The sequence below is a fragment of the Oncorhynchus mykiss genome, chromosome 7 (assembly GCF_057628025.1).
Source record: "Oncorhynchus mykiss isolate SJ-2025 chromosome 7, ASM5762802v1, whole genome shotgun sequence".
In the NCBI taxonomy this organism is placed as follows: domain Eukaryota; kingdom Metazoa; phylum Chordata; class Actinopteri; order Salmoniformes; family Salmonidae; genus Oncorhynchus; species Oncorhynchus mykiss.
Window position 1 is genome coordinate 74,971,827 of NC_143028.1, and position 25,234 is coordinate 74,997,060.

At 40.0% G+C, this 25,234-nt stretch overlaps 2 protein-coding genes across 6 annotated transcripts in view; one reads left to right on the forward strand and one right to left on the reverse strand.

The window, feature by feature from the left end:
• The window catches only part of LOC110528588 (dual specificity calcium/calmodulin-dependent 3',5'-cyclic nucleotide phosphodiesterase 1B), a 33,055-nt gene extending 25,859 nt beyond the window's left edge, over window positions 1-7,196 (forward strand). For 2 of the 4 annotated variants that reach the window (XM_036984183.2, XM_090241984.1), the window contains 7 exons: window positions 1,181-1,306; window positions 1,628-1,729; window positions 2,293-2,413; window positions 2,651-2,732; window positions 3,127-3,244; window positions 3,483-3,619; window positions 4,676-7,196. In XM_036984183.2, coding sequence (XP_036840078.1) covers window positions 1,181-1,306; window positions 1,628-1,729; window positions 2,293-2,413; window positions 2,651-2,732; window positions 3,127-3,244; window positions 3,483-3,619; window positions 4,676-4,776 — 787 coding nt within the window. In that variant the 3' untranslated portion in view covers window positions 4,777-7,196. Of the gene's footprint in view, window positions 1-1,180; window positions 1,307-1,627; window positions 1,730-2,292; window positions 2,733-3,126; window positions 3,245-3,482; window positions 3,620-4,675 lie in introns of all 4 variants that reach the window. The other 2 variants (XM_090241982.1, XM_090241983.1) reach the window with 1 other exon arrangement.
• The window catches only part of LOC110528589 (protein phosphatase 1 regulatory subunit 1A), a 53,539-nt gene continuing 35,348 nt past the window's right edge, over window positions 7,044-25,234 (reverse strand). The window contains exons 3-8 of one of the 2 annotated variants that reach the window (XM_021610718.3): window positions 21,764-21,801; window positions 21,578-21,641; window positions 17,900-17,944; window positions 17,572-17,742; window positions 9,234-9,368; window positions 7,044-8,762 (exon numbers count right to left, since the gene is read on the reverse strand). In XM_021610718.3, the coding sequence (XP_021466393.2) occupies window positions 8,719-8,762; window positions 9,234-9,368; window positions 17,572-17,742; window positions 17,900-17,944; window positions 21,578-21,641; window positions 21,764-21,801 (497 nt within the window). In that variant the 3' untranslated portion in view covers window positions 7,044-8,718. The remainder of the gene's footprint in view (window positions 8,763-9,233; window positions 9,369-17,571; window positions 17,743-17,899; window positions 17,945-21,577; window positions 21,642-21,763; window positions 21,802-25,234) is intronic. The other variant, XM_021610719.3, reaches the window with a different exon arrangement.

Consider the following 25,234-nt stretch of genomic DNA (forward strand, 5'->3'; position numbering starts at 1 on the left):
GTCTTGGCTGTGTGCTTATGGTCATTGTCCTGTTTGAAATTGATCTTTCGCCCAAGTCTGAAGTCCTGAGCGCTCTGGAGCAAGTTTTCATCAAGAATCTCTCTGTACTTTGCTCTGTTCACTTAATCCTGACTAGTCTCCTAGTCCCTGCATGATGCTCCCACCATCATGCTACACCGTAGGGATGGTGCCAGGTTTCCTCCAGACGTGACGCTTAGCATTCAGGCCAAAAAGTTCAATCTGAGAGTCTTTAGGTCTGAGAGTCTTTAGGTGCCTTTTGGTAAACTCCAAGCAGGCTTCATTGTGCCTTTTAATGAGGAGTGGCTTCCGTCTGGCCACCCTACCATAAATGACTGATTGATGGAGTTCTTCAGAGATGGTTGTCCTTCTGAAATGTTCTCCCTTCTCCACAGTGGAACTCTCGAGCTCTGTCAGAGTGACCATCGGGTTCTTGGTTACCTTCCTGACCAAGGCCCTTCAACTTCAATTGCTCAGATTGGCCAGGTGGCAGCTCTAGGAAGAGTCTTGGTGGTTCCAAACTTCTTCCATTTAAGAATGGTCAATTCCTTTGACCTCATGGCTTGGTTTTAGCTCTGACATACACTGTCAACAGTGCTACCTTATATAGACAGGTGTGTGCCTTTCCAAATCAATTGAATTTACCACAGGTAAAGTTGCAAAAACATCTCAAGGATGATCAATTGAAACGGGATTCATCTGAGCTCAATTTCGAGTCTCATAGCAAAAGGTCTGAATACTTATGTAAATAAGGTATTTCCTTTTTAAAAATCTTTAATACATTTGCAAGAATGTATAAAAACCTGCTTTTGCTTTGTCATTTTGGGCTTTTGTGTGTAGATTGCTGAGGATTCTTTAGTATTTCATCTATTTTAGAATAAGTTTGTAACGTAACAAAATGTGGGAAAAGTCAAGGGGTCTGAATACTTTCCGAATGCACTGTATGTGCTTTATCCAACCCCTCTGACTGTCATTGTCATGCCATATGTGTTTCTGGAAAACAAAGGACAAATGATATCCTGGTCACAGATCTGTAGGATCAGGGTTAAAGCTAAGGCATGACAACAGTAGTCAGATAATTTAGCTAAAGCCCGATCATTGTAGTAGAACCAATCTAGCTATTACTTCATGATTGTTTTTCATCTGTGTGTGTTTTGTGTAGGTCAGACTTTGCTATGATCTACAACGACCGGTCAGTCCAGGAAAGCCACCACATCAGTGCCGCGTTCCATCTTCTACAGGACGACCAATCCAACATCTTCATGAACCTCTCCAGAGAACAGTGGATGTAGGAGAGATGTACTGTATCAATATGCTGTGAGACAGACAGACAGAGACAGAGACACAGACAGACAGACAGACAGACAGACAGACAGACAGACAGACAGACAGACAGACAGACAGACAGACAGACAGACAGACAGACAGACAGACAGACAGAAGCAAACCCAACCACAACTCCCCTTTGAGCAGCACAAATCTATGTTACCATGGGAACAGAGAAACCCATCAGGACAGTCTGGAAAGGTTAGATGGGTGTGTTTATGCGTTTGTGTGTGAAAGGGCAGTCTGGAAAGGTTACATGGGTGTGTTTCTGTGTGTGTGACAGGGAGCTGCGAGCGCTGGTGATAGAGATGGTGTTGGCTACAGACATGTCGTCTCACCTTGTCCAGGTCAAAGCCATGAAGGGGTGTCTGCAGCAGCACGAAGGGTACGTGCTGCTCCACACTTTACCCAGGTCACATCATCTGAGATGTAGATTATGGTGGTACAGATGTAGGATCTTAATTTGAGACAATTTGCTACAGCAGGAAAATAATCCTGCAGCAACAGGAAATGTGAAGTATTATGTGGATTATAATGAATGTATGGGTTGATATAATTTTCATTAGAGCAAGTCAAGCCTGACATTTTTAAGTGGAAATGACAAACGTTAGAAGACTTTTTAATCCTCAAATATACTACAAGTTTGCATTTCCTGCCATGCAGGGAAATTCTCAGCAACAAAATAGTGATCAAATTATCTGTAGGCCTACTTGATAGCACATTGTGAGGAAGGTACTATATTCAATGACATATTTTTTTTAGACATGTTGATGGATTTCATTCCTGTTAATACTTGAAGAGCAATTTATTTTTCATAACTTAAAATGAATGTGATGTGTAACTCTCCCATTGACTCCAATGATTAACATGACATCCAAAGAAGCTCAAGTTCTGTTCTGGTCCATATCTAGCAGTCACTCGTGGTCATTTGTTTCCTATGGTCAACAGCATAGACAAACCAAAAGCGCTGTCCCTACTACTGCACACTGCAGACATCAGCCACCCCTCTAAGCCCTGGAGTCTACACTCTCGCTGGACCAAAGCCCTCATGGACGAGTTCTTCAGACAGGTAGGACCCATGGAGGAACTTACAACTGGGTACAGGATTTTCTTGACTGTTTCAGTTTTAGATAGTCTTTGGTACTGTGTTGGTCCTGGATCGTCTTCTGTACTGTGTCGGTTCTGGATCGTCTTCTGTACTGTGTCGGTCTTGGATCGTCTTGCGGATTGTGTCGGTCCTGGATCATCTTGCTCATTGTTGTTGATTGTCTTTGAAACATTTTTTCTCTCTTTCTGTTTCTCTGAGGGTGACAGAGAGGCAGAGCTTGGTCTTCCCTTCTCTCCACTGTGTGATCGGAACAGCACCCTGGTCGCAGAGTCACAAATAGGCAAATTATAAGACATTACTGCACATGGTCATCACTGAGTCATCCATTTGAGTCATCACTGAGTCATCCATTTGAGTCATCACTGAGTCATCCCTGAGTCATCATCAACCATCAATATATATGCTCTCATTTTATATACTTTGGACAATGTGTATGCAAAACCATACTGTCTAAAGCACATATGCAGGTTGTGTATGAAGATGTGATCTTTCACATGTAAAAAACACGGTTGTTACATAATGTATAATATTAGTATTATTAGACATACATGTTAGCCATTTAGCAGACACCCTTATCCAGAGCCACTTGTAGTAAGTAGTAAGTGCATACATTTTCACACGACGTAGCAATTTTTTTCATAGTATATAGCTAACAATACTGTTTTTGTGCGCAGGTTTCATAGACTTCATAGTAGACCCTACGTTCTCCCTACTGACTGACGTGGCTGAGAAGATAGTCATTCCCCTGGTGGAAGACAACCCAGGCCCACCGGACCCCTGCAATCGACACAGGTGGCATTCCAAGCATGTTTATTAGACTAGAACCCCAGCTTAGACGTTAGTTAGCTAGTTGTTTTCTTAACTTGTACCTACGCGCGACAAATACGTTCAAGCACTTGGGCTGCTGTACAATGGAAACAATGGAATAGTTCCAAAAGCACAAACCCAAATCTAAATTAAGCACACCCCAATTACATTTGACATATGTGTTTGACTCAGGTCTGATGCCTTTTTTGTCTTTTTTTCCCAGTAATCTGTGGAAGGAGAGTTCCAGAGGACTACAGTGGAGCTTGTCTCACATCACCTCAGAACTGGTCAGCTTCAGATCCACCTGGACACGACACACAGAAGACAACAAGTTCAAATGGAAGGAGAGCGGCGCCAATGGTAATGTGACAGACTTCTATTAACACCCTGTTGTAGCTCAGAGGTGGGCAATCTTACCTTGCCAGGCATGGCTGGTTGGGGTGGTGTATTGACGCTTGGCTGGAATCGCGACACCAGCTGTCGCAGTGTATGATTGATTGCTCACCCCTTGGCTTGGCTCTATGAATACTCAGTGGCTGAATCCCAAATGACACTGTATTCCTATGCAGTACGCTACTTTCGACCAGGGCCCGTAGGGCCCATAGGCCTCTGGTCGAAAGTAGTTCACTATATAGGGAATAGGGATCCATTTGGGGCGCAGTCAGTGTCTCTCTTTGATTTCCAAAAAGATTGAGGAGATATCAAGGAGACATACAGTAAGCCATGTTTATACCTGGTACTAACATCCATCCATCTTGTGTCTGGATCATGTCCACATTCTGATTATGCCCACATTTTCAGCCAGGTTTAGATGATTAAAAGAAGCATTATGAACTGATTTCGATCAGATCTTATAAGTGTAAATGGACAAGATCAGGATGAATATTCTTTCCAACCTATTGTATTTCAATCAAACAATCATACTATCATGCTATCATACCATCATGCTATAATGTGATCATCCTATCATATCATCACGCTATTATGCTATCATATCATACTGTCATACCATCATGCTATCGTGCAATCATGCTATCATTATTTATTTATTTACAGTTATTTTACCAGTTAAGTTGACTGAGAACACGTTCTCATTTACAGCAACGACCTGGGGAATAGTTACCATCACCATCATGCTATCATACCATCATGCTATCATGCTATCATACCATCATGCTATCATACCATCATACTATCATGCTATCATACCATCATGCTATCGTACCATCATGCTATCATACTATCATACCATCAGGCTATCATACCATCCTGCTATCATGCTATCGTACCATCATGCTATCATACTATCATACCATCAGGCTATCATACCATCATACTATCATGCTATCATACCATCATGCTATCATGCTATCATACTATCATACTAAATATACTTTAATCCTCTTCCCCTCTCAGGGCTCTTGGATCAGATCGTGTCGAAGGAGCCGTTGGCTGGTGAAGACGATGAGCTCTCTGAACAACTGCTGCAGACCCCTTCTAATGATGCTAAACAGTAGATAGGCCTCTCATGTAGTATGATGCCTATGTAAACGATATGTAAACGGAGGGTTGGGGAGAACTGTTTATCTTTTACATGTAATCTGATAATAATACAAAAATTTAACTGTAATCAGCTACTTTACCAGCTAAAATATTGTAAATGGATTCCAAATACTTTTGAAAAACTAGATGATTACTTCTTTTATTACTTTAAAATACAGAAAGGATGTTTGGGAAAGAATACAGAATGCCACCTTTCTGTTTCTCAATGACATTCAATTCAGCACTGAAAAAAAGGTGCTAGTTTATGTTTGTTCCACCTGGTTTGATGGATCCTTTCCATCTTCTTCTGATGTCTCTTAAGGAGAAAGTAATCAGTTGACATTACAGAGTGGAGGGGAAAGTAATCCAAAAGTAACTGAAAGTAATCAGATTATGTTACTGAGTTAAGGGGATAGTAACCCAAAAGTAACTGAAACTGAGTTTGGGTATCCAAAAGTTAAGTTACTAATTACAATTTTGGACAGGTAACTAGTAACTGTAACTGATTACATTTAGAAAGTAATCTATCCAACCCTGTGTAAATTATAGTAATTTAATGAAGATTACCAAAACATGCTGGTCATGTTCTATGCTAATTACCATACATGATTTTACGGTGGTTTGCTTGCAATTTGTTAACCAGTTAAGAAAACTTTCATGGAGAAACTTAGCAAAGATCATGTATCATGGGTAACATGGGTAGCATGTATGTTACATGGAATAGATAATGTCAAAGGTCCCAGCAGTGAAAGGCTGGCCTTATCATGTGGAAGATGTACGATGTAATCATGTGACTGTTGTTGATGTAAAGTACAACAAGACAAAGAGTTTTCTACTTCTTTATATTCTACCCGTACCACTGAGGAGATGTTGATGTGCTTTATATTCTACCCTTACCACTGAGAAGATGTTGATGTGCTTTATATTCTACCCTTACCACGGAGGAGATGTTGATGTGCTTTATATTCTACCCATACCACTGAGGAGATGTTGAAGAGTGATTCTTTGTCTAATTCTTCATCTGTTTTCTTTGAATCCAAAAAAATGGAATCGTGAACTATACTGAACATACAGGATATCAGTAGCCATTGTCCCAGATCATTAGCCAACTCTTCTGACTATCAGCCAGGAACATAGCCTGGAGACCGATCTATAGCCAAACTAGCATTTCTTCTCCACGATGAGTCTTGATTTGCTTGCCTCCCTTAAGTTTTGTAGAATGTGGGCACATTCTGATCATTCTGATTGGTTCCAGAAACCGGTGGGCTGGGCCAGAGGCGGCCTACATGATGACCGTATCAACTTTGATACTATGATTGGTTAGATTGATTAGAGACAATCCAATCACTGATTTAATTGTTTTGTACAGCGCCCCTCATTTTCACAGCAGCACAAATGACTTCTAGGATGGCAGTTTCAGATTTCAGGATGACACAGTCATAGACTCCTGAATAATTACATTCAGGAGTCTTATATCTTTAATGTTGTGATTCTGAGGCCGTCCTACTATGGACACAGCACATCAAAGGCATGACAGACAGTAATAGTCAGAAGAGTTGAATGAAGCACTGCAGATCTGGGACCAGGCTGAGATATCAGTCCAATCCTTCAGCAGAGTCCTGTTCACTGGTCCTCCAGTAGGAGGAGCCAAAACTGTGGGGAGGAAGATTGAACCAGGCTACAGTGGTATTATGAAATGCATTGGGTGAAAACTGGTCACGCTGTGAAATATTCATGTGTTTTATGCTCGCAGCACCACGTCTATTGAATAATTGATAATTGGGTTTTGTTATAAGTCAACCTTACTTACTCAACATTATAGGTCAGTGATGCAACGCTAAAGTCAGAGCCGTATTGTTGGCCTACTATGGGTAGTTCTTGGCATGAATTAAAATGGATTATAAATTGGGTGATTCAAGCCCTGAATGCTGATTGGCTGACAGCCGTGGTATATCAGACCGTATACCACGGGTATGACAAAACATGTATTTTTACTGCTGTACTTACATTGGTAACCTGTTTATAATAGGAATTAGGCACCGCTGGGGTTTGTGATATATGACCAATATATCACGGCTAAGGGCTGTATCAAGGCACTCCACTTTGCGTCTTGCCTAAGAACAACCCTTAGCCATGGTGTATTGGCCATATACCACACCCCCTTGGGCCTTATTGCTTAATTTTAGCATGGATTATAATTGGAATAATATGTTTTGTTTAAAGAAGTAAACACAAACGCTTGTCCAATTTAAACACTTTATTGTATCAAACCATTTTTATTTTTTTATTACATATGTAATCATTACCAAGTCAAACAAAGTTGAACTAAAATGCAGATATAGATGGATTTCATGTACCGTAATTTATCATTAATAAAAATTTAATAAATACACAATCATTTATGGTGTTCATACATTGAAAATGAATTACAAGATAATGTTTTTAACAGATGTAGAGTGTTCAATGCTAAATAACTGGAACACTTTCTATAAGCAGAATATAATTGTGGGTCAGATTCCCGGGAAGTATATGACTTTTATGTTGAAATCCTTACACCTGTCCAATTCAGTAGACCTCTCTAAATTGACATGATGTCGTTCGTTTGCTGTGTACTATACATACAGTATATTGAAGTAATGAGCCTAATCTGTCATCAAAATTATATGATGACGCTGACGAATATTAGGTCTAAAATGTCACCCAATCAGGACTCTAATGTCACATCAGTGAAGCAGAGTATGGGATAGAACTAGTGGAAAACAAATATAATTACCTAAGATAAAACAAGTTATATATGCTTCTGGATGTTGTTACGGTACAGAAAACAATACGATATACTGGTAGTGAAATAAAAACTCTGAATGATGTACTGGGGGGAGTACAGAACAAAGGGATGTGTAGTACTAAATCTGTACTATGCATGACTGGGATGTCAATAGACACGTTGATCGTGGGATGTCAATAGACACGTTTTTAAAAGATCAAAGTTCACCCAGAGTCCTGTCCAATGAATTGGTCCCTTAATCAGATATGTTTTGGAGACTTCAGAGACTCAAATAGACAGAGACCGAAAACACTCTGATCACAGCTCCAGATTGTGTCATTGATGATTCCCAGGATGCCTCCCAAATAAGCACCGTGTCCCCAATAATACAGTAGTACACTACTCCATTTGGCTCTGGTCAAAGCTAGTGCACTATATGAGAAATGATGTTCCCTAAGTGATGCAGTGATACTGCCCTGTGATTCTTAAAAATAGACAATGTTATTGTCGTGGCACAAATGTGTGTCGTGGCACAAATATGAATAAGGACTAAATGCTGTTCTTGTTGTTGTTGTTTATGGGAGTCTCTTTTGGCCCACCGAGGTCTAGTTCCTTCAAGAGTCCTGGACGGAATGTCTAAAACATCAAATCAATCTTAGAATAATCATGAGACAATATTTGGATTTATGAGTATTATACAGGGGCCATATTAGACATGTGAGTGCTAGGCCGTTACAGTTTGTGTATGCAACAAACCAAAAACTGTCATGAAAAATACCCAAATATTTCCTGTCCTGGTTTGAAACATCAGATAATTAGTTACAGATTAGTAGGGGCAATCAAATGAGTAAATCATTAGAAACAATAAACGCCTAGTCATAAATAAACGCCTAGTCATCTCTCCACCTGCACGGTATAGTACCTGACCAGACATATATCCTGATGTCTCCGTATCTACAGTGTGTCTGTTTATCAAAAGGATGATCACTTGTCTGCCTGTTGTCTGTAGTTATTAACTGAACATCAGGTCCCAAATGGCAACCTATTCCCTACATGGTGCACTATTTTTGACCAGAGCCCTGTGGGAATAGGGATCCATTTGGGACACACGACAGGTTGGCGTGGAGGCTGTTCCATGGTTCTATTTGTCTTCTTATTCCTGGATGGGTTTCTTTGTTTTCTTCTCCTCTGGACTCGCTACGGATGCAGATTGGACACATATATACACACACACACAGGGAGAGGGGGATAGAAAGATGGAGAGAGATAAATCAGTGAGATCAGGCTAGATATTTGAGAGCTTGTGAGCTTATTCCTACAGTGTTTCTTTGACATTTTTGAATGAAACATTTCTTCAGAATGTTGATCCACATACATTTTTAGAGTCGGTATGCAGTAGGTTATAAAAAAAGGCTCCATTGTTGGCACACATTCAAACTATTGCAGGCATATTGCAAAACGTTGCTTTTGTTCTGAAGCTACACGATCAAAGCACTATTACAGATGTTAGCTTCATTATTATGCACAATTAAAGCCAAATCGTTAAATAGTTTAACAGATGAAAATAATCACTGTCTGGCTGAATTCTAAAGATTCCCATTGATGATATCAAAGGGATTAGGATAGTGTCACACTACTGTCTGCAATAGGTGCAGGGGCTCCTCCTACCTGCTTGTGTGTGTTGTTTTTGTTGTGATGATGATGTTGCTGCCATGGGGACGGTGGAACATCCCACTTCTTCCTTGGAGAAGGAGCACTCATGTCCCCCTGCAGCGTCTGATAGACTGTCCCGTGAAAACTCTGCTGGAAACACAGAAAGTGTCCTTTACAGAATAGATGTGGTTAGCAGGTCAGTGGAAAGCAGACTGTGAAGAATGGCGCCGAAGTGATTCAACAAATCTGATCTGACAATCATGATTGATGTATTTTAGTAACAGGTCCACAATGTGATGACTAACATATTAGATATGTGTGTCTGCGAGCAGGGGTTGTTGGAGAGATTTCAATTCTGTACAAATATGAGATATACATTTCAAAATAGATTATAAATATAGTTTATTTATTTATTGTCCTATCATGATGGAATGGTACCCAACCCTATAACCTAGACACCCACCTGAGGGATCCATACACTAAGGAGAAGTCCTTATCTGTTTCATGAGCCTACTGTAAGTAGCCTATACACAGCCAAGACAGAAATATTAATGCACTCAGAGACCCACAAAAGCAGCACCGCCCCCTCAAGAGTCTGAGCCTGCCTGGCAGGGTTGGTCCTACAAAGCCAAAGCCCCCTGATGGGAGAGCATAATATACCAGGAATTGCTCAAAGCTGCTAATGAAAACCTTGATGACCTTGTACCTAGCCGGTGGGAGTCCCAGTGGGGTGCCCCCAACCAGGCAGTAGCTGTGCTGACAACACTAGCTGCAGTAACCCATGGGGGGGGGGGGGGGGGGGGGGGGGTCACAGTCGGACATTCAGAGAGGGAGCAAATTATTGTGGCCCTGGTGGCACAGAATAATCAAAGGTCTGACTTCACAGAGAATCTTGGGAAAATGGTCAAAACTGGGGACCAGCGTGTTTCAGAAGTGGGTATATTATTTTGCTCAAATTTGCATGCCTTCTCAAACAGCTGTAACTGTATATGCATTTGCACATCAAGTCCTTTCTTGAGTTGGGCTCGGGGATGGAACAACTGTTGAACATCTGAGTTTGTGGTTGTTTGTGGGGGAATGTGATCGAGTTTGCATGAGTATGTGTACGTATCCCACATCTGATGCTATGGGGTAATGATGTTAGGGACAACATAGGATGAATCACAATAATTGTTTGCTAAAATAATAATTGCCTGTCAGAAAAATAAATGTTGGAATGTCAATCCTGGTTCTAGGTAACTGCCTACAATATTAAGCATATTATTCGTTAATTGTGTAAATTAAGATTTTTTTTAAAAACTTAACATGTGTAAACTGAACAAGTTCCACAGACATGTGACTAACAGAAATGGAATAATGTGTCCCTGAACAAAGGGAGGGTTCAAAATCAAAAGTAACAGTCAGTATTTGGTGGGGCCACCAGCTGCATTAAGTACTGCAGTGCATCTCCTCCTCATGGACCGCACCAGATTTGTCAGTTCTTGCTGTGAGATGTTACCCCACTCTTCCAACAAGGCAACCTGCAAGTTCTCTGACATTTCTGAGGGGGAATGGCCCTAGCTCTCACCCTTCGATCCAACAGGTCCAGACATGCTCAATGGGATTGGGATCCGGGCTCTTCACTGGCCATGGCAGGACACTGACATTCCTGTCTTGCAGGAAATCACGCACAGAACGAGCCGGATGGCTGGTAGCATTGTCATGCTGGAGGGTCATGTCAGGATGAGCCTGCAGGAAGGGTACCACGTGAGGGAGGAGGATATATCTTCCATATAACGCACAGCGTTGAGATTGCCTACAATGACCAAAAGCTCAGTCCGATGATGCTGTGACACACCGCCCCAGACCATGACGGATCCTCCACCTCCAAATCGATCTCGCTCCAGAGTACAGGCCTCGGTGTAACGCTCATTCCTTTGACGATAAACGCAAATCGACCATCACCACTGGTGAGACAAAACCGCGACTCGTCAGTAAAGAGCACTTTTTGCCAGTCCTGTCTGGTCCAGCGACAGTGGGTTTATGCCCATAGGCAACGTTGTTGCCGGTGATGTCTGGTGAGGACCTGCCTTACAACAGGCCTACAAGCCCTCAGTCCAGCCTCTCTCAGCCTATTGCGGACAGTCTGAGCACTGATGGAGGGATTGTGCGTTCTTGGTGGAACTCGGGCAGCTGTCGTTGCCATCCTGTACCTGTCCCGTAGGTGTGCTGTTTGGATGTACCGATCCTGTGCAGGTGTTGTTACATGTGGTCTGCCACTGCGAGGACGATCAGCTGTCCGTTCTGTCTCCCTCTAGCGCTGTCTTGTCTCAGTACGGACAATGTATTGCCCTGGGCACATCTGCAGTCCTCATGCCTCCTTGCAGCATGCCTAAGGCACGTTCACGCAGATGAGCAGGGACTCTGGGCATTTTTCTTTTGGTGTTTTTCAGAGTCAGTAGAAAGGCCTCTTTAGTGTCCTAAGTTTTCATAACTGTGACCTTAATTGCCTACCGTCTGTAAGCTGTTAGTGTCTTAACTTCTTTGGGAAAGGGGGCAGTATTGAGTAGCTTGGATGAATAAGGTGCCCAAAGTATACTGCCTGCTACTCAGGCCCAAAAGCTAGAATGTGCATACAATCAGTAGTTTTCGGTAGAAAACACTCTGACGTTTCTAAAACTGTTTGAATGATGTGTGAGTATAACAGAACTCATATGGCAGGCAAAAACCTGAGAAAATATCCAAACCAGAAAGTGGGAAATCTGAGGTTTGTAGCTTTTCAAGTCTTTGCCTAATCCAATAAGCAGTGTCTATGGGGTCATATTGCACTTCCTAAGGCTTCCACTAGATGTCAACAGTCTTTAAAACCTTGTTTCAGGCTTCTACTGTGAAGGGGGAAAGAATAAGAGCTGTTTGACTGAGAGGGCTGGCAGAATGCCATGAGCTCAGTCAGGCGAGCGTCCGTGAGAGTTAGCTGCGTTCCCTTTCCTTTCTAAAGACAAATGAATTGTCCGGTTGAAACATTATTGAAGATTTATGATAAAAACATCCTAAAGATTGATTCTATACATCGTTTGACATGTTTCTACGAACTGTAATATATTTTTTGACTTTCCGCCTGAACTAATTGCTTGCGCACTGTGCAACAGATCCGCAAGGTAGATGGATGATTTTAAATATGTTCTTGAATCATAAACAGATATGGCTCATTAATCTATACCGGTCCAAATTATGATCAAACTTACAAGCAATACAAGACTCTATTATTATGGTGGGAGATTATAATACTGTTTTAAATACCTCAATGGACCTTAAAGGAAATCACACTATAAACTATCACCTTCGTGCACTTAAGGAAATCACGAATAACATGGATATTTTGGAACCAGTGGCTATGTGGAGGCTTAAATATACTGACCTAGTGAGATATACATGGCATTCGGAAAGTATTCAGACCCTAAACTTTAATATTTCCAGTTTTACTTTTAATACATTTGCAAACATTTCTAAAACACTATTTTTGATTTGTCATTATGGGGCATTGTGTGTGTAGATTGATGAGGGAAAAAAAACTTTTTTTTAGAATAAGGCTGTAACGTAACAAAATGTGAAAAAAGTCAAGTGGTCTGAATACTTACCTAATGCACTCTACATGGCGGAGGCTCAATCAAGCTAGTCGTTTTGACTACTTTCTAATGTCATTATCACTGGCAAGAAAAGTTTAAAAAGTGTTGATAGGGGATAGAATGAAGTCGGAACATGAAATTATTTGCATATACGTTGCTCTTACATAATTTCCAAGTTCGCGAGGATATTGGAAATGAATCAAAGCCTATTGGATTATTATTTGTTTTTAACTAGGAAAGAATAATGTATAACTGACTCTTTCTGATATAGGTACAGCAGATCCCCTTATTGTATGGGACACTGTTAAATGTGCTTTTAGGCTATGCAATTCAATAATCATCTTTAAAACAAAAGCTATTTAGGTCAAAAGAGTTCATATTAGCAAAGAAAATGGAGGGACTAACATAGAGCTACAGAATAAGTTAGCGGAAAAACAAGAAGAAATTGAGTAATTTATTCAAGAAACATCAAGTGGAATGTATTATAAAAAATAAAGCGAACTGGATGAATATGGGGAAAAATACACCAAATTATTTTTAAATCTTCAACATAGAAATGCAACTAAAAATACATTTCCTGAAACGGGTTACATATCCTAGTTTACCTATTTGTTTATGGTCTTGCCTACACCTAGCGACCTGTTTTTAAAATTAATATGAGCAAAAAATATTCAATTTTATTTTAAACGGCAAACCAGACGAAATTGAACGGCCCTATTTATATAATGAATATGAATTCGGAGGGCAGAAATGATTAAATATTAAAGGATTAGACCTCTCACTAAAGGCGTCGGTCATACAACAGTTATACTTAAATACGAACTGGTTTACTAGTAGATTAGTAAGAATGTCTCACCCCATATTCAAGAACGGCCTTTTTCCCTTTATTCAGATTACAACCTCTCACTTTTGGTTATTTGAAAATGAAACAATCTCCAAAATATCACTATTTTTAAAACAAGCCATAGATAGTTGATTGCAATTTCAGTTTAGTCCACCAGAAAATAATAATACAACAAAATATTGGATATATTTGGCTGTTTTTCGCTGCATAACATTTAGAAGTAGTCCCTTTTCAGGTTTAGAATAAGTGACTCCGAAAAGCTAACTCCTGTTTGTATAAATTGGTAGCATAGCTAGCACAGAGAAATCGTGGGTGGTAGTGAAAGTCGTTTTTAACTGTAATGCAGTTGATTGGTGACAATGAACATGTATTGGGGTTGACAGCCATACAAATATTGTACTCTAATTTGTACCTCAACATAGTGTGAAATGCACATAATCGATAGCCAAAATGTAGGCACGTTTCACCTGGGGGCAGTGAGGAGGTTCGGGACGTTTCCTCCACAGCATCTTTCCGACACACGTTTCCATGGCCTTTACATTGTTTTGGTTGAGTTCCATTACCCTCTTTACCATTTTTATTAATGGGTTGCATGGTTCTTCACAATATTCTTTTGAATGTTTGTTTTAGGACTGATGCTCAACTAAGCATTCTACTTAATGCAGTCTCAATTGGTGCGGGTAAAGATTTTGTCTAAAGTGCATTACTGTGGCTTGGAAACACAATGACATTTCAAAAGGAAGCAAAACATTTGTAGGACTTTTTTTTTGTCATCATTGCGATGTCACCAGATTGACTTTAGATGCAGGTTAACTTTAGCTAGCTAGCTAATATTGAGGGGAGAGCACATACATTTTAGCTAGCCAACGTTAGCATTGCTAACTTTTTCTAACAAACGTTACTAGCTCATGGCAACATTGCCATCTCTCTAAAGTAAACTTGACGACATCACAATAATGGCAACGTTATTTCTACAAATGTTTGTCTACGCTAGCAATGTCATTGTAATTCCAGATGAACCATCAGTCAGAATTCAATATGCTGCGACATCTGTAGAATGCTGATAACCATGGCAACAACACAACCGAGTGACGGAGATGCAACCCATGAATAGTATGGCAATGACTTTTAAAATTCTCCAATTTCTATATTCCAAATGTTATTTGGAATGTTCTAATTCCAATTCCATTGTTCCAGTTCCATTGTTTCAGTTCCAAACCTGTTTTTATTGTATTGAGGGGAGAATCACCTCCTCGTCTCATCAGTCATCAGTCAATGTTATTACTGATGCTGAGTGAGTTTTAAAGGTTGATATTTTTAAAAGTCCAAAGTTGACTATTGATGGTAATGATTCAGGGGGGTTGGGTTAAATGCAGAAGACACATGGGTTTAATGGATTCAGTTGTGCAACTGACTAAGTATCCTCTTTTCCCTTTCCCATTGATTATTTTCATCCATTGGTTTTCTCACTTCTTTCTAGACGTTGCCGTTTACTACATTTTTCCGTTCTGATTTTCAATACTCTATACTAAATGGGACTATGGGACAAAAACATAGTGTGTCTTTGCGAGAGGAAAATGTCACCCAGCATAGTATCAAAGGCACCAATATTGAGAAAATATTGCAACCTACATACAGTTGAAGTCGGAAGTTTGCATACACATAGGTTGGAGTCATTAAAACTATTTTTTCAACCACTCCACACATTGTTTCAACCACTCCACACTTGTTAACCTGTAGCTCCAAACTATAGTGTAGCTCCAAACTATAGTTTTGGCAAGTCAGTTAGGACATCTACTTTGTGCAAGACACAAGTCATTTTTCCAGCAATTGTTTACAGACAGATTATTTCACTTATAATTCGCTGTATCACATAACTAGTGGGTCAGAAGTTTACATGCACTAAGTTGACTGTGCCTTTAAACAGCTTGGAAAATTACAGATAATTATGTAATGGCTTTAGAAGCTTCTGATGGGCTAATTGACATAATTTGAGTCAATTGGAGATGTATCTGTGGATGTATTTCAAGGCCTACCTTCAAACTCAGTGCCTCTTTGCTTGACATCATGGGAAAATCAAAAGAAATCAGCTAAGACCTCAGTAAAACAATTGTAGACCTCCACATGTCTGGTTCATCCTTGGGAGCAATTTCCAAATGCCTGTAGGTACCACGTTCATCTGTACAAACAATAGTATGCAAGTATAAATATTGTGGGAAGGTTGTGGAATGCTACCTGAAACGTTTGACCCAAGTCAAACAATTTAATGCTACCAGATACTAATTGAGTGTATGTAAACTTCTGACCCACTTGGAATGTGATGAAAGAAATAAAAGTTGAAATAGATCATTCTCTCTCCTATTATTCTGACATTTCACATTCTTACTGTAAAATAAAGTGGTGATCCTAACTGACCTAAGACAGGGAATGTTTACTCTGATTAACCGTCAGGAATTGTTAAAAACTGAATTTAAATGTAGTTGGCTAAGGTGTATGTAAACTTCCGACTTCAACTGTATATATGGTTTACCTGGATCCATCTGAGCACAGCTCTAGGGTTCATTTTACTACTGAATTTAAAGCAGTTGGCACGATAAGAGGTCAGCACAGCTCTAGGGTTCATTTTACTACTGAATTTAAAGCAGTTGGCACGATAAGAGGTCAGCACAGCTGCCATGCTAGGACTGCATTTCCTTTTCCCATGATCTCAAATCAAATCTACCTTTTACTCTCCCTCTTTTTCTCCCACCACACCCCCCCCCCCTAGACCCGACTGCCTGTTCCCTCTACCCATGTCTCTCTCTTCCACCCATCTATCGCCCACGCCTCTCTCTCCCAACCCCTCTCTCTCCCAACCCCTCTCTCTCCCAACCCCTCTCTCTTCCACCCATCTATCGTCCACGCCTCTCTCTCCCAACCCCTCTCTCTCCCAACCCCTCTCTCTCCCAACCCCTCTCTCTTCCACCCCTCTCTCTCCCAACCCCTCTCTCTCCCAACCCCTCTCTCTCCCAACCCCTCTCTCTTCCACCCATCTATCGCCCACCCCTCTCTCTCCCAACCCCACTCTCTCCCAACCCCTCTCTCTTCCACCCATCTATCGCCCACCCCTCTCTCTCCCAACCCCACTCTCTCCCAACCCCTCTCTCTTCCACCCATCTATCGCCCACCCCTCTCTCTCCCAACCCCTCTCTCTCCCAACCCCTCCCTCTCCTGTTAGGGAAGATTCAGAATTTGTTGGTAACATATGTAAGATGTTTTATATTTATCAAATGTGTGTAAGTTAATTCTCATCAGAATGGTATTTTGATAATACTGTGGGCAGGGTTGCAGTATCTGTTCTATGTCAAGACTAAGTTGCATGGCCGCTGAGAGGGGAGAGGTCAAAGTGTCATCATGTGTAAACATATCTTTCACTCTCTACCTTTCCCATAGTGGGGAAAGGAAGGTTGCAGTGTCTGGAATCATTCTATGCTCCCTCTTATGTTGTTTCTATCTTAACCTATAGCCTCACCCTCCTCTCCGTGAGTTTGTCCAGGAGTTTGTATTTAGAGTGGGTTGTATCTAAATGACAATTTGATATATGCCTGTTGTAATGGAGGATTGGTTTATGGTTTGGGAAAGGAGACAAAGCTGAACGATGAGTTATGTCTATGCTGTCTGACTATGTGGGTCTTTGCTATTAAAGGAACTCAGTTGCATTGTAAGGGGGCTCTCAGAGAATTCACTGAGAGACACTGAATTTATCTGAGAGTCACAGGGTTGTGATAGAGCTCATATAATTAAAGATGGACTTTTATAACTAACTCTGACTTGTGTGTGTGGTTTGCTCCCATGATTAGGTAAATAGAGGAAATTTCCACGACACTCCCAACCCCTCTCCCTTTTTTCCTCCCTCCTCTCTTACCCTCCATCTGACAGCGCAGCTTCTCGAAGGCCTCCGCAGTGACATTGTCGCCGGTTCCCCAGGCCTCCTCGTCCTCCGGTAGCTCCAGCTCCTCCTCCTCTCCGGTGGGCAGAGTGTCCGGGCTGGGTCTGTCTGACAGACAGCTCTCTGAGGAACACTCATCATCTCCACCTATATATTGTGTTGGAAGAAAAAAAATATGCAGAAGACTGTAGCTGTCTTATGTAACTGTGGCTGTAGCTTATGGAGAATAAAGTTGCAGTGTATTCTATTCTGTTGTCACGGTGTCCTGTGCAAGCAAACAATAAGGTATAAACTCTTCTCATACCGTGCTGCTGCTTGTACAGGTGGTGTTCTACCATGAACTGCAATTCTGTAGGGAGGGAGGGAGAATGTGAGAGAGGTAGAGAGGGAGCGGGAAAATACACAATAAAAGGTGCAGGAGTCAATGTTAATATACTGTACAGTACGCCATTATGAACTGATGAAATCTTCACCGTCTTGCTGTAACATAGCCTTCTTCAGCGTGTCCATTAGAGTTGAAGCTGCTTGTAATGTAATGGAAGTGACTTAGCCCATATTATTGTGTGGGCGATGAATGTGTTGATTATTCCTTTAGAGGTTCAACTTGGTGTCATGATAGGGGCTGTACCAAATGTTTGATATATTTAATAGTAATTGATTATGCTCATGTTGTATTAATAGAAGGGGAGGGGTTATAAGACCCCTCCCTCCTTACATTTATAGGGTCCTAGACTACAGATTAACAATATATATACATTATGAGGTTTAATATTGTTTCACAGTACTTTTCTAGGCTCTCTGCCTCTTATGAAGAAACAGTCTGAGCAATGTGTGACTGTGAAGACAGAACTCTGCAGGGGAGTGTAAGAGATAGGAGACTAGTTAGACGTTAGACAACTTGGACATTTACTGCTAAGCTTTTAGATAGCTATATAAACAAGAGTTTTAGTGTTGAGTTGGCATGGTTTTGGTCTCAGGAGTAGAAGATAATGATGTAGGCAGTGACATAACTAGGGCTGGACTTTGGGTTTAATAAAATAACTCGGGACCTTTCTTTGATGCAGAACTTACTCTGAAACATGCGTCATGTTCCTGTTGTCAACTTCTGTCTGCAATTGCATTAAGAAAGGTTTTTGAACAATTTAATTAAAGATATTGTCATAATGCTAATTTCACCGATGAGCCAATGATTGACAAGGACCAAGGAAACGAACCCCAACAAAACCTACAGTGTATTTACACCCCTTGACTTATTCCACACTTTGTTGTGTTACAGCCTGAATTCAAAATTGATTAAATAGTTTTTCTTCTCACCCATCTACACAAAATACCCCATAATGACAAAGTGAAAACATGTTTTCTTTTTTTAGCACATTTATTGAAAATTAAATACAAAAACATCTCATTCACATAAGTATTCAATCAATAGTTTGTAGAAGCACCTTTGGCAGCGATTACAGCAGTTTTTCTGGGTAAATTTATAAAAGAATTCCACATCTGGATTGTGCATCATTTCCCATTATTCTTTATTCTTTTGGTGGTTGATCATTGCTAGACAACCATTTTCAGGTCTTGCCATAGATTGTCTCGTAGATTTATGTCAAAACTGTAACTAGGCCACTCAGGACATTCACTGTCTTCTTGGTAAGCAACTCCAGTGTATATTTGGCCTTGTGTTTTAGGTTATTGTCCTGCTGAAAGGTGAATTCATCTCCCAGTGTCTGATGGAAAGCAGACTGAACAAGGTTTTACTCTAGGATTTTGCCTGTGTTCAGCTCCATTTTATTTATTTTTATTCTGAAAACCTTCCCAGTCCTTAACATTTACAAGCATACCCTTAACATGATGCAGCCACAACCATGCTTGGAAATATGAAGAGTGGTTCTCAGTGATGTGTTCTGTTGGATTTTCCCCAAACATAACACTTTGTATTCAGGACATAAAGTGAATTTCTTTGCAACATTTTTTCAGTTTTATTTCAGTGCCTTATTGCAAACAGGATGCATGTTTTGGAATGTCTTTATTCTGTACAGGCTTCCTTGTTTTCATTCATTTAGGTTAATATTGCTCAGTTTTGTCCTATCCTAGCCATTAAAAGTGTTACAAAAAGTACAAAGTGTTTGTTATGTGTTAAACCTCTGTTAAAATACGCTTAAAATTATTAAAAGACAAGAAAGCGATTGTGATTGTGTTGAATTTTGTTTGGGAAATAAAGATGGACATGGTTTGAAAAAGGTAGTGGTGATTTGAAACCGCTCAGGGATTTCACCATGGGGCCAATGGTGACTTTAAAACAAGTACAGAGTTTAATTAGGGATAGGTGTCTCGCTAGTGGGACAAATTCCGGTGACACTGGAGGGTGTGCAATTCAAATAAATAATCATAACAATTATGGATATTATACCTTTAGGTACATATAAGTGTGTTATATTCACAAATAACGATTAAATATTAACTTACTTTTTGAAACTCTTCCTCTGATTTGTCATCCAAAGGGTCCCAGCTATACCATGTAGTGTCGTTTTGTTAGATAAAATCCTTCTTTATATCCCAAAAAGTCTGTTTAGTTGGCACCATTGATTTGAGTAATCCACTCGTTCAACATGCAGAGAAAGGAATCTGAAAATCTACCCCTAAACTTTGTCAAAATACGTTTTTATTCACTCCTCAGATACCCTAAAATGTAATCAAGCTATAATATTTCTTACGGAAAGAAGTATGTTCAATAGGAAACCGATTTTAGCAGGTGCACACTGTCTTCATGGCGCGCCCAAACATGAATTTCCAAGACTCTGTCCCTGTACTAAAACTGATATTTCTTATTTGTTTTTTTATAGTTACAAGCCTGAAATCTTGAACATAGACTGCTGACACCCTGTGGAAGCCATGGGAATTGCATCCAGGGAGCTAATTTTCAATATGACCTTTTACTTGCCTTTCTAAGAGGAAGGTCGCTTAAAAACAAAAATTCTTTCCTACCATATTTATTGTGTTATATTCTCCTACATTAGCTTAACATTTCTACAAACTTCAAAGTGTTTTCTGTCCAATTGTACCAATTATATGCATATCCTGGCTTCAGGGCCTGATCAACAGGCAGTTTACTTTGGGCACGTCATTCAGGCAGAAATTGAGATTTTTAACATAGAGCAGGCCCTGTCGTTACCTCATTTCCAAGAGATAATGCCTTACATTATGCCTGGGAAGAAAACACTTGTCAGGTGTAATGCAAAAAATGTACAATTTGCTCAAATTCCCATTGGCTCAACTTACCCAAAGGTCATTGGCTAAACTTACCCCAAGGCAAACATTTAGACTATATTAGCTGACACAGCTACAAGGATGCACTTTAATATTGAAGCTTAGAGAGACCGCAGCTGATGTATAGACCAATCTTAAAATGATCTACTTTGGTTTAGATACATGAAACCTCTAACACAAAAAAAGACACCCTGGTTCGAATCCAGGCTGTATCACAACCAGCCATGATTCGGAGTCCCATAGGGCGGCGCACAATTGACCAAGCGTCTTTCGGGTTTGGCCGGTGTAGGCCGTCATTATAAATGAGAATTTGTTCTTAACTGACTTGCCTAAATAAAGGTTACATTTAAATGTTAAAACATTTTATTTGACTTGGTGAAAATCTGTTTTTTGGACCTAACTTGTTTTTTTTACTTCACAGATTACACAAACTTATGACCTCTTCCTAAATATTTGGTCAAATTATTAATTTTGTGCATGGTTTCCTAGAAACAAGGGTGGCTCAACTTAGCCCACTCTTTTATTTGTTCTGTTTAGGAAGTGAAGAGAGTGCAAACCGAGGACACATTCAGAACTTTGGGCTGACTGACATATTATTAAACTGAAGAAAGTCACACTGCAATAACCCCATGTTGATTAAATAAATAAGAGCCCATCTTAAATGACTATGTTGATGCTTATGTGTTACCTTCTCTACAATTCGTAAGCTACATGACCTCACCTTTCATGGTGGGCGTGCCTCTTGCTCCCTTCCTCCTCTGCCTGGGAGAGTTCAACAGGGCTGCCTGCAACAACATGTCAACATTAATAAGGTAAGCCGGGCCAGAAGATCTTCATTTGTCCATGGGTTGTCGTTACTAATGATTTCTCTATAGATGCATTCCATATGAAGTACACAGTTGATTACCTTGTATAACTGGTTAGGAAGACGGTCTTCATCTATTTCTGTAGGAGGGACAATAAAATATGGGTTGTGAATTAAACTGTAACATAAACAAATCCGATGAACTGTGTAGGGTGGCTGGAAGCCTAGTTGTTAAGAGCTTTGGGCCAGTAACCGAAAAGATGCTGATTCGATTCCCGAGACAACTAGGTGCAAAAGTAATTTGATGTGCACTTAACCCTAATTCCTTCTGTTAATCACTCTGTAACAGTGTCTGCCAAATGCCTAAAATAAAATGTAAAATGATGAACACACACATAGACTTGGCAGGACAGTATAGTCCTATAGTTCTGCCAGTCTACAGCTGTGTTCCAGTATATAGTCCTATAGTTCTGCCAGTCTACAGCTGTGTTCCAGTATATAGTCCTATAGTTCTGCCAGTCTACAGCTGTGTTTCAGTATATAGTCCTATAGTTCTGCCAGTCTACAGCTGTGTTTCAGTATATAGTCCTATAGTTCTGCCAGTTTACAGCTGTGTTCCAGTATATAGTCCTATAGTTCTGCCAGTCTACAGCTGTGTTCCAGTATATAGTCCTATAGTTCTGCCAGTCTACAGCTGTGTTCCAGTATATAGTCCTATAGTTCTGCCAGTTTACAGCTGTGTTCCAGTATATAGTCCTATAGTTCTGCCAGTCTACAGCTGTGTTCCAGTATATAGTCCTATAGTTCTGCCAGTCTACAGCTGTGTTTCAGTATATAGTCCTATAGTTCTGCCAGTCTACAGCTGTGTTTCAGTATATAGTCCTATAGTTCTGCCAGTCTACAGCTGTGTTCCAGTATATAGTCCTATAGTTCTGCCAGTCTACAGCTGTGTTCCAGTATATAGTCCTATAGTTCTGCCAGACTCCAGAGGGACTCGACAATGTATGGTGACTAAGGTGACCTTGTGTCAGTCTGTGTGTGTGTGTGTGTGTGTGTGTGTGTGTGTGTGTGTGTGTGTGTGTGTGTGTGTGTGTGTGTGTGTGTGTGTGTGTGTGTAAACATGTATGTTGTGTGTGTGTGTCTGTGTGTGACCTTGTGCCAGTCAGTCCAGATGGTCTAATGACCCCCTCAGACCTCTGCCTGACGTCAGCAGGACAAGTGGCACTGGATAGTCACAATGCTGACATTACTACAACCACAACCACAGGACTGATCCTAGATTCACAATAACAACCACACACACACACACAACATACATGTTTATACACACGCACACACACACACACAGTCTTTTTCTAGGACACCACCACCTTGTTGCCTAGCAACCTAAACATCCCCAGACACCAGTACAGTTCAGTGTGTCTGTGTGTCTATGGGTGTGTCCATGCGACCTCCATGCATGTGTGTGTACACTTGAGCATGTTTGTGTCTGTTTGTCTGAGTGTGTGTGTGTGTGTGTGTGTGTGTGTGTGTTTGTCTGAGTATGTGTGTGTGTGTGTGTGTGTGTGTGTGTGTGTGTGTGTGTGTGTGTGTGTGTGTGTGTTTGTCTGTGTGTGTGTGTGTGTGTGTGTGTGTGTGTGTGTGTCTGTGTGTGTTTGTCTGAGTGTGTGTCTGCATATGAAATGTGAACAGCTCTTCAACATGCCTGTGATGTGTCTGCATCTGTTTCAACACTCCTCTCTGCATCACATAACAATTCAGCACGTTTTAATATCGACATCAACTGAATAAAAAAATACAAAATGAACGACTTCTCATAAAAACACACCAAGAAAGCCCCTTTTCATTTTTAACAACGTGTGTTTGTGATGATGCATCAAACATCCATATTTTTAGCAAGTCCCAAGTGTCTGGCCATCAAGATTTTTGTTTCAAAACCATTAAAATAAGTAGGGCAGACCTGCAGTGTTCTCTCTCTCTCTGTCTCTCTCTGTCTATCTCCCTCTCTCTCTGTCTATCTCTCTCTCTCTGTCTCTCTCTCTCTCTCTGTCTATCTCTGTCTCTCTCTCTGTCTATCTCTCTCTCTGTCTCTCTCTCTCTCTCTGTCTCTCTCTCTCTCTCTCTCTCTCTCTCTATCTATGTGTCTCTCTCTCTCTCTCTCTTTCTCTCTCTTTCTTTCTCTCTGTCTGTCTCTCTCTCTCTCTTTCTCTCTCTTTCTCTCTCTCTCTCTCACCCTCTGAGTGAGAGAGAGAGAAAGGGTTACAGCTCAGTGTGTGAATTGGAATAAACTGAGGGGTCTTCTCCAAACTGACTAGGAGTTAATCTCAAATGGAATCCTACTCTAAAGAGCCTATGTGGTCTATGCCCAAAAGTAATGCAGGATATAGGGCTATAGGTCAAAAATAGTAGACTACATTGTAGATTATAGGGTGTTATCTTTATTATTATATATTATAGGGTGTTATCTTTATTATTATATATTATAGGGTGTTATCTTTATTATTATAGCCTATAGGGTGTTATCTTTATTATTATAGCCTATAGGGTGTTATCTTTATTATTATAGCCTATAGGGTATTATCTTTATTATTATAGCCTATAGGGTATTATCTTTATTATTATAGCCTATAGGGTGTTATCTGTATTATTATAGCCTATAGGGTGTTATCTGTATTATTATAGCCTATAGGGTGTTATCTTTATTATTATAGCCTATAGGGTGTTATCTGTATTATTATAGCCTATAGGGTGTTATCTTTATTATTATAGCCTATAGGGTGTTATCTTTATTATTATAGCCTATAGGGTGTTATCTTTATTATTATAGCCTATAGGGTGTTATCTTTATTATTATAGCCTATAGGGTGTTATCTGTATTATTATAGCCTATAGGGTATTATCTTTATTATTATAGCCTATAGGGTGTTATCTTTATTATTATAGCCTATAGGGTATTATCTTTATTATTATAGCCTATAGGGTGTTATCTGTATTATTATAGCCTATAGGGTGTTATCTTTATTATTATAGCCTATAGGGTGTTATCTTTATTATTATAGCCTATAGGGTGTTATCTTTATTATTATATATTATAGGGTATTATCTTTATTATTATAGCCTATAGGGTATTATCTTTATTATTATAGCCTATAGGGTATTATCTTTATTATTATAGCCTATAGGGTGTTATCTGTATTATTATAGCCTATAGGGTGTTATCTGTATTATTATAGATAATCATCTGTTATCTTTATTATTATAGCCTATAGTGTGTTATCTGTATTAGTATAGCCTATAGGGTGTTATCTTTATTATTATAGCCTATAGGGTATTATCTTTATTATTATAGCCTATAGGGTGTTATCTGTATTATTATAGCCTATAGGGTGTTGTCTTTATTATTATAGATAATCATCTGTTATCTTTATTATTATTGTCACGCCCTGACCTTAGAGAGCCTTTTTATGTCTCTATTTGGTTTGGTCAGGGTGTGATATGGGGTGGGCATTCTATGTTTTGTTTTCTATGATTTTGTGTTTCTATGTTTTGGCCGGGTATGGTTCTCAATCAGGG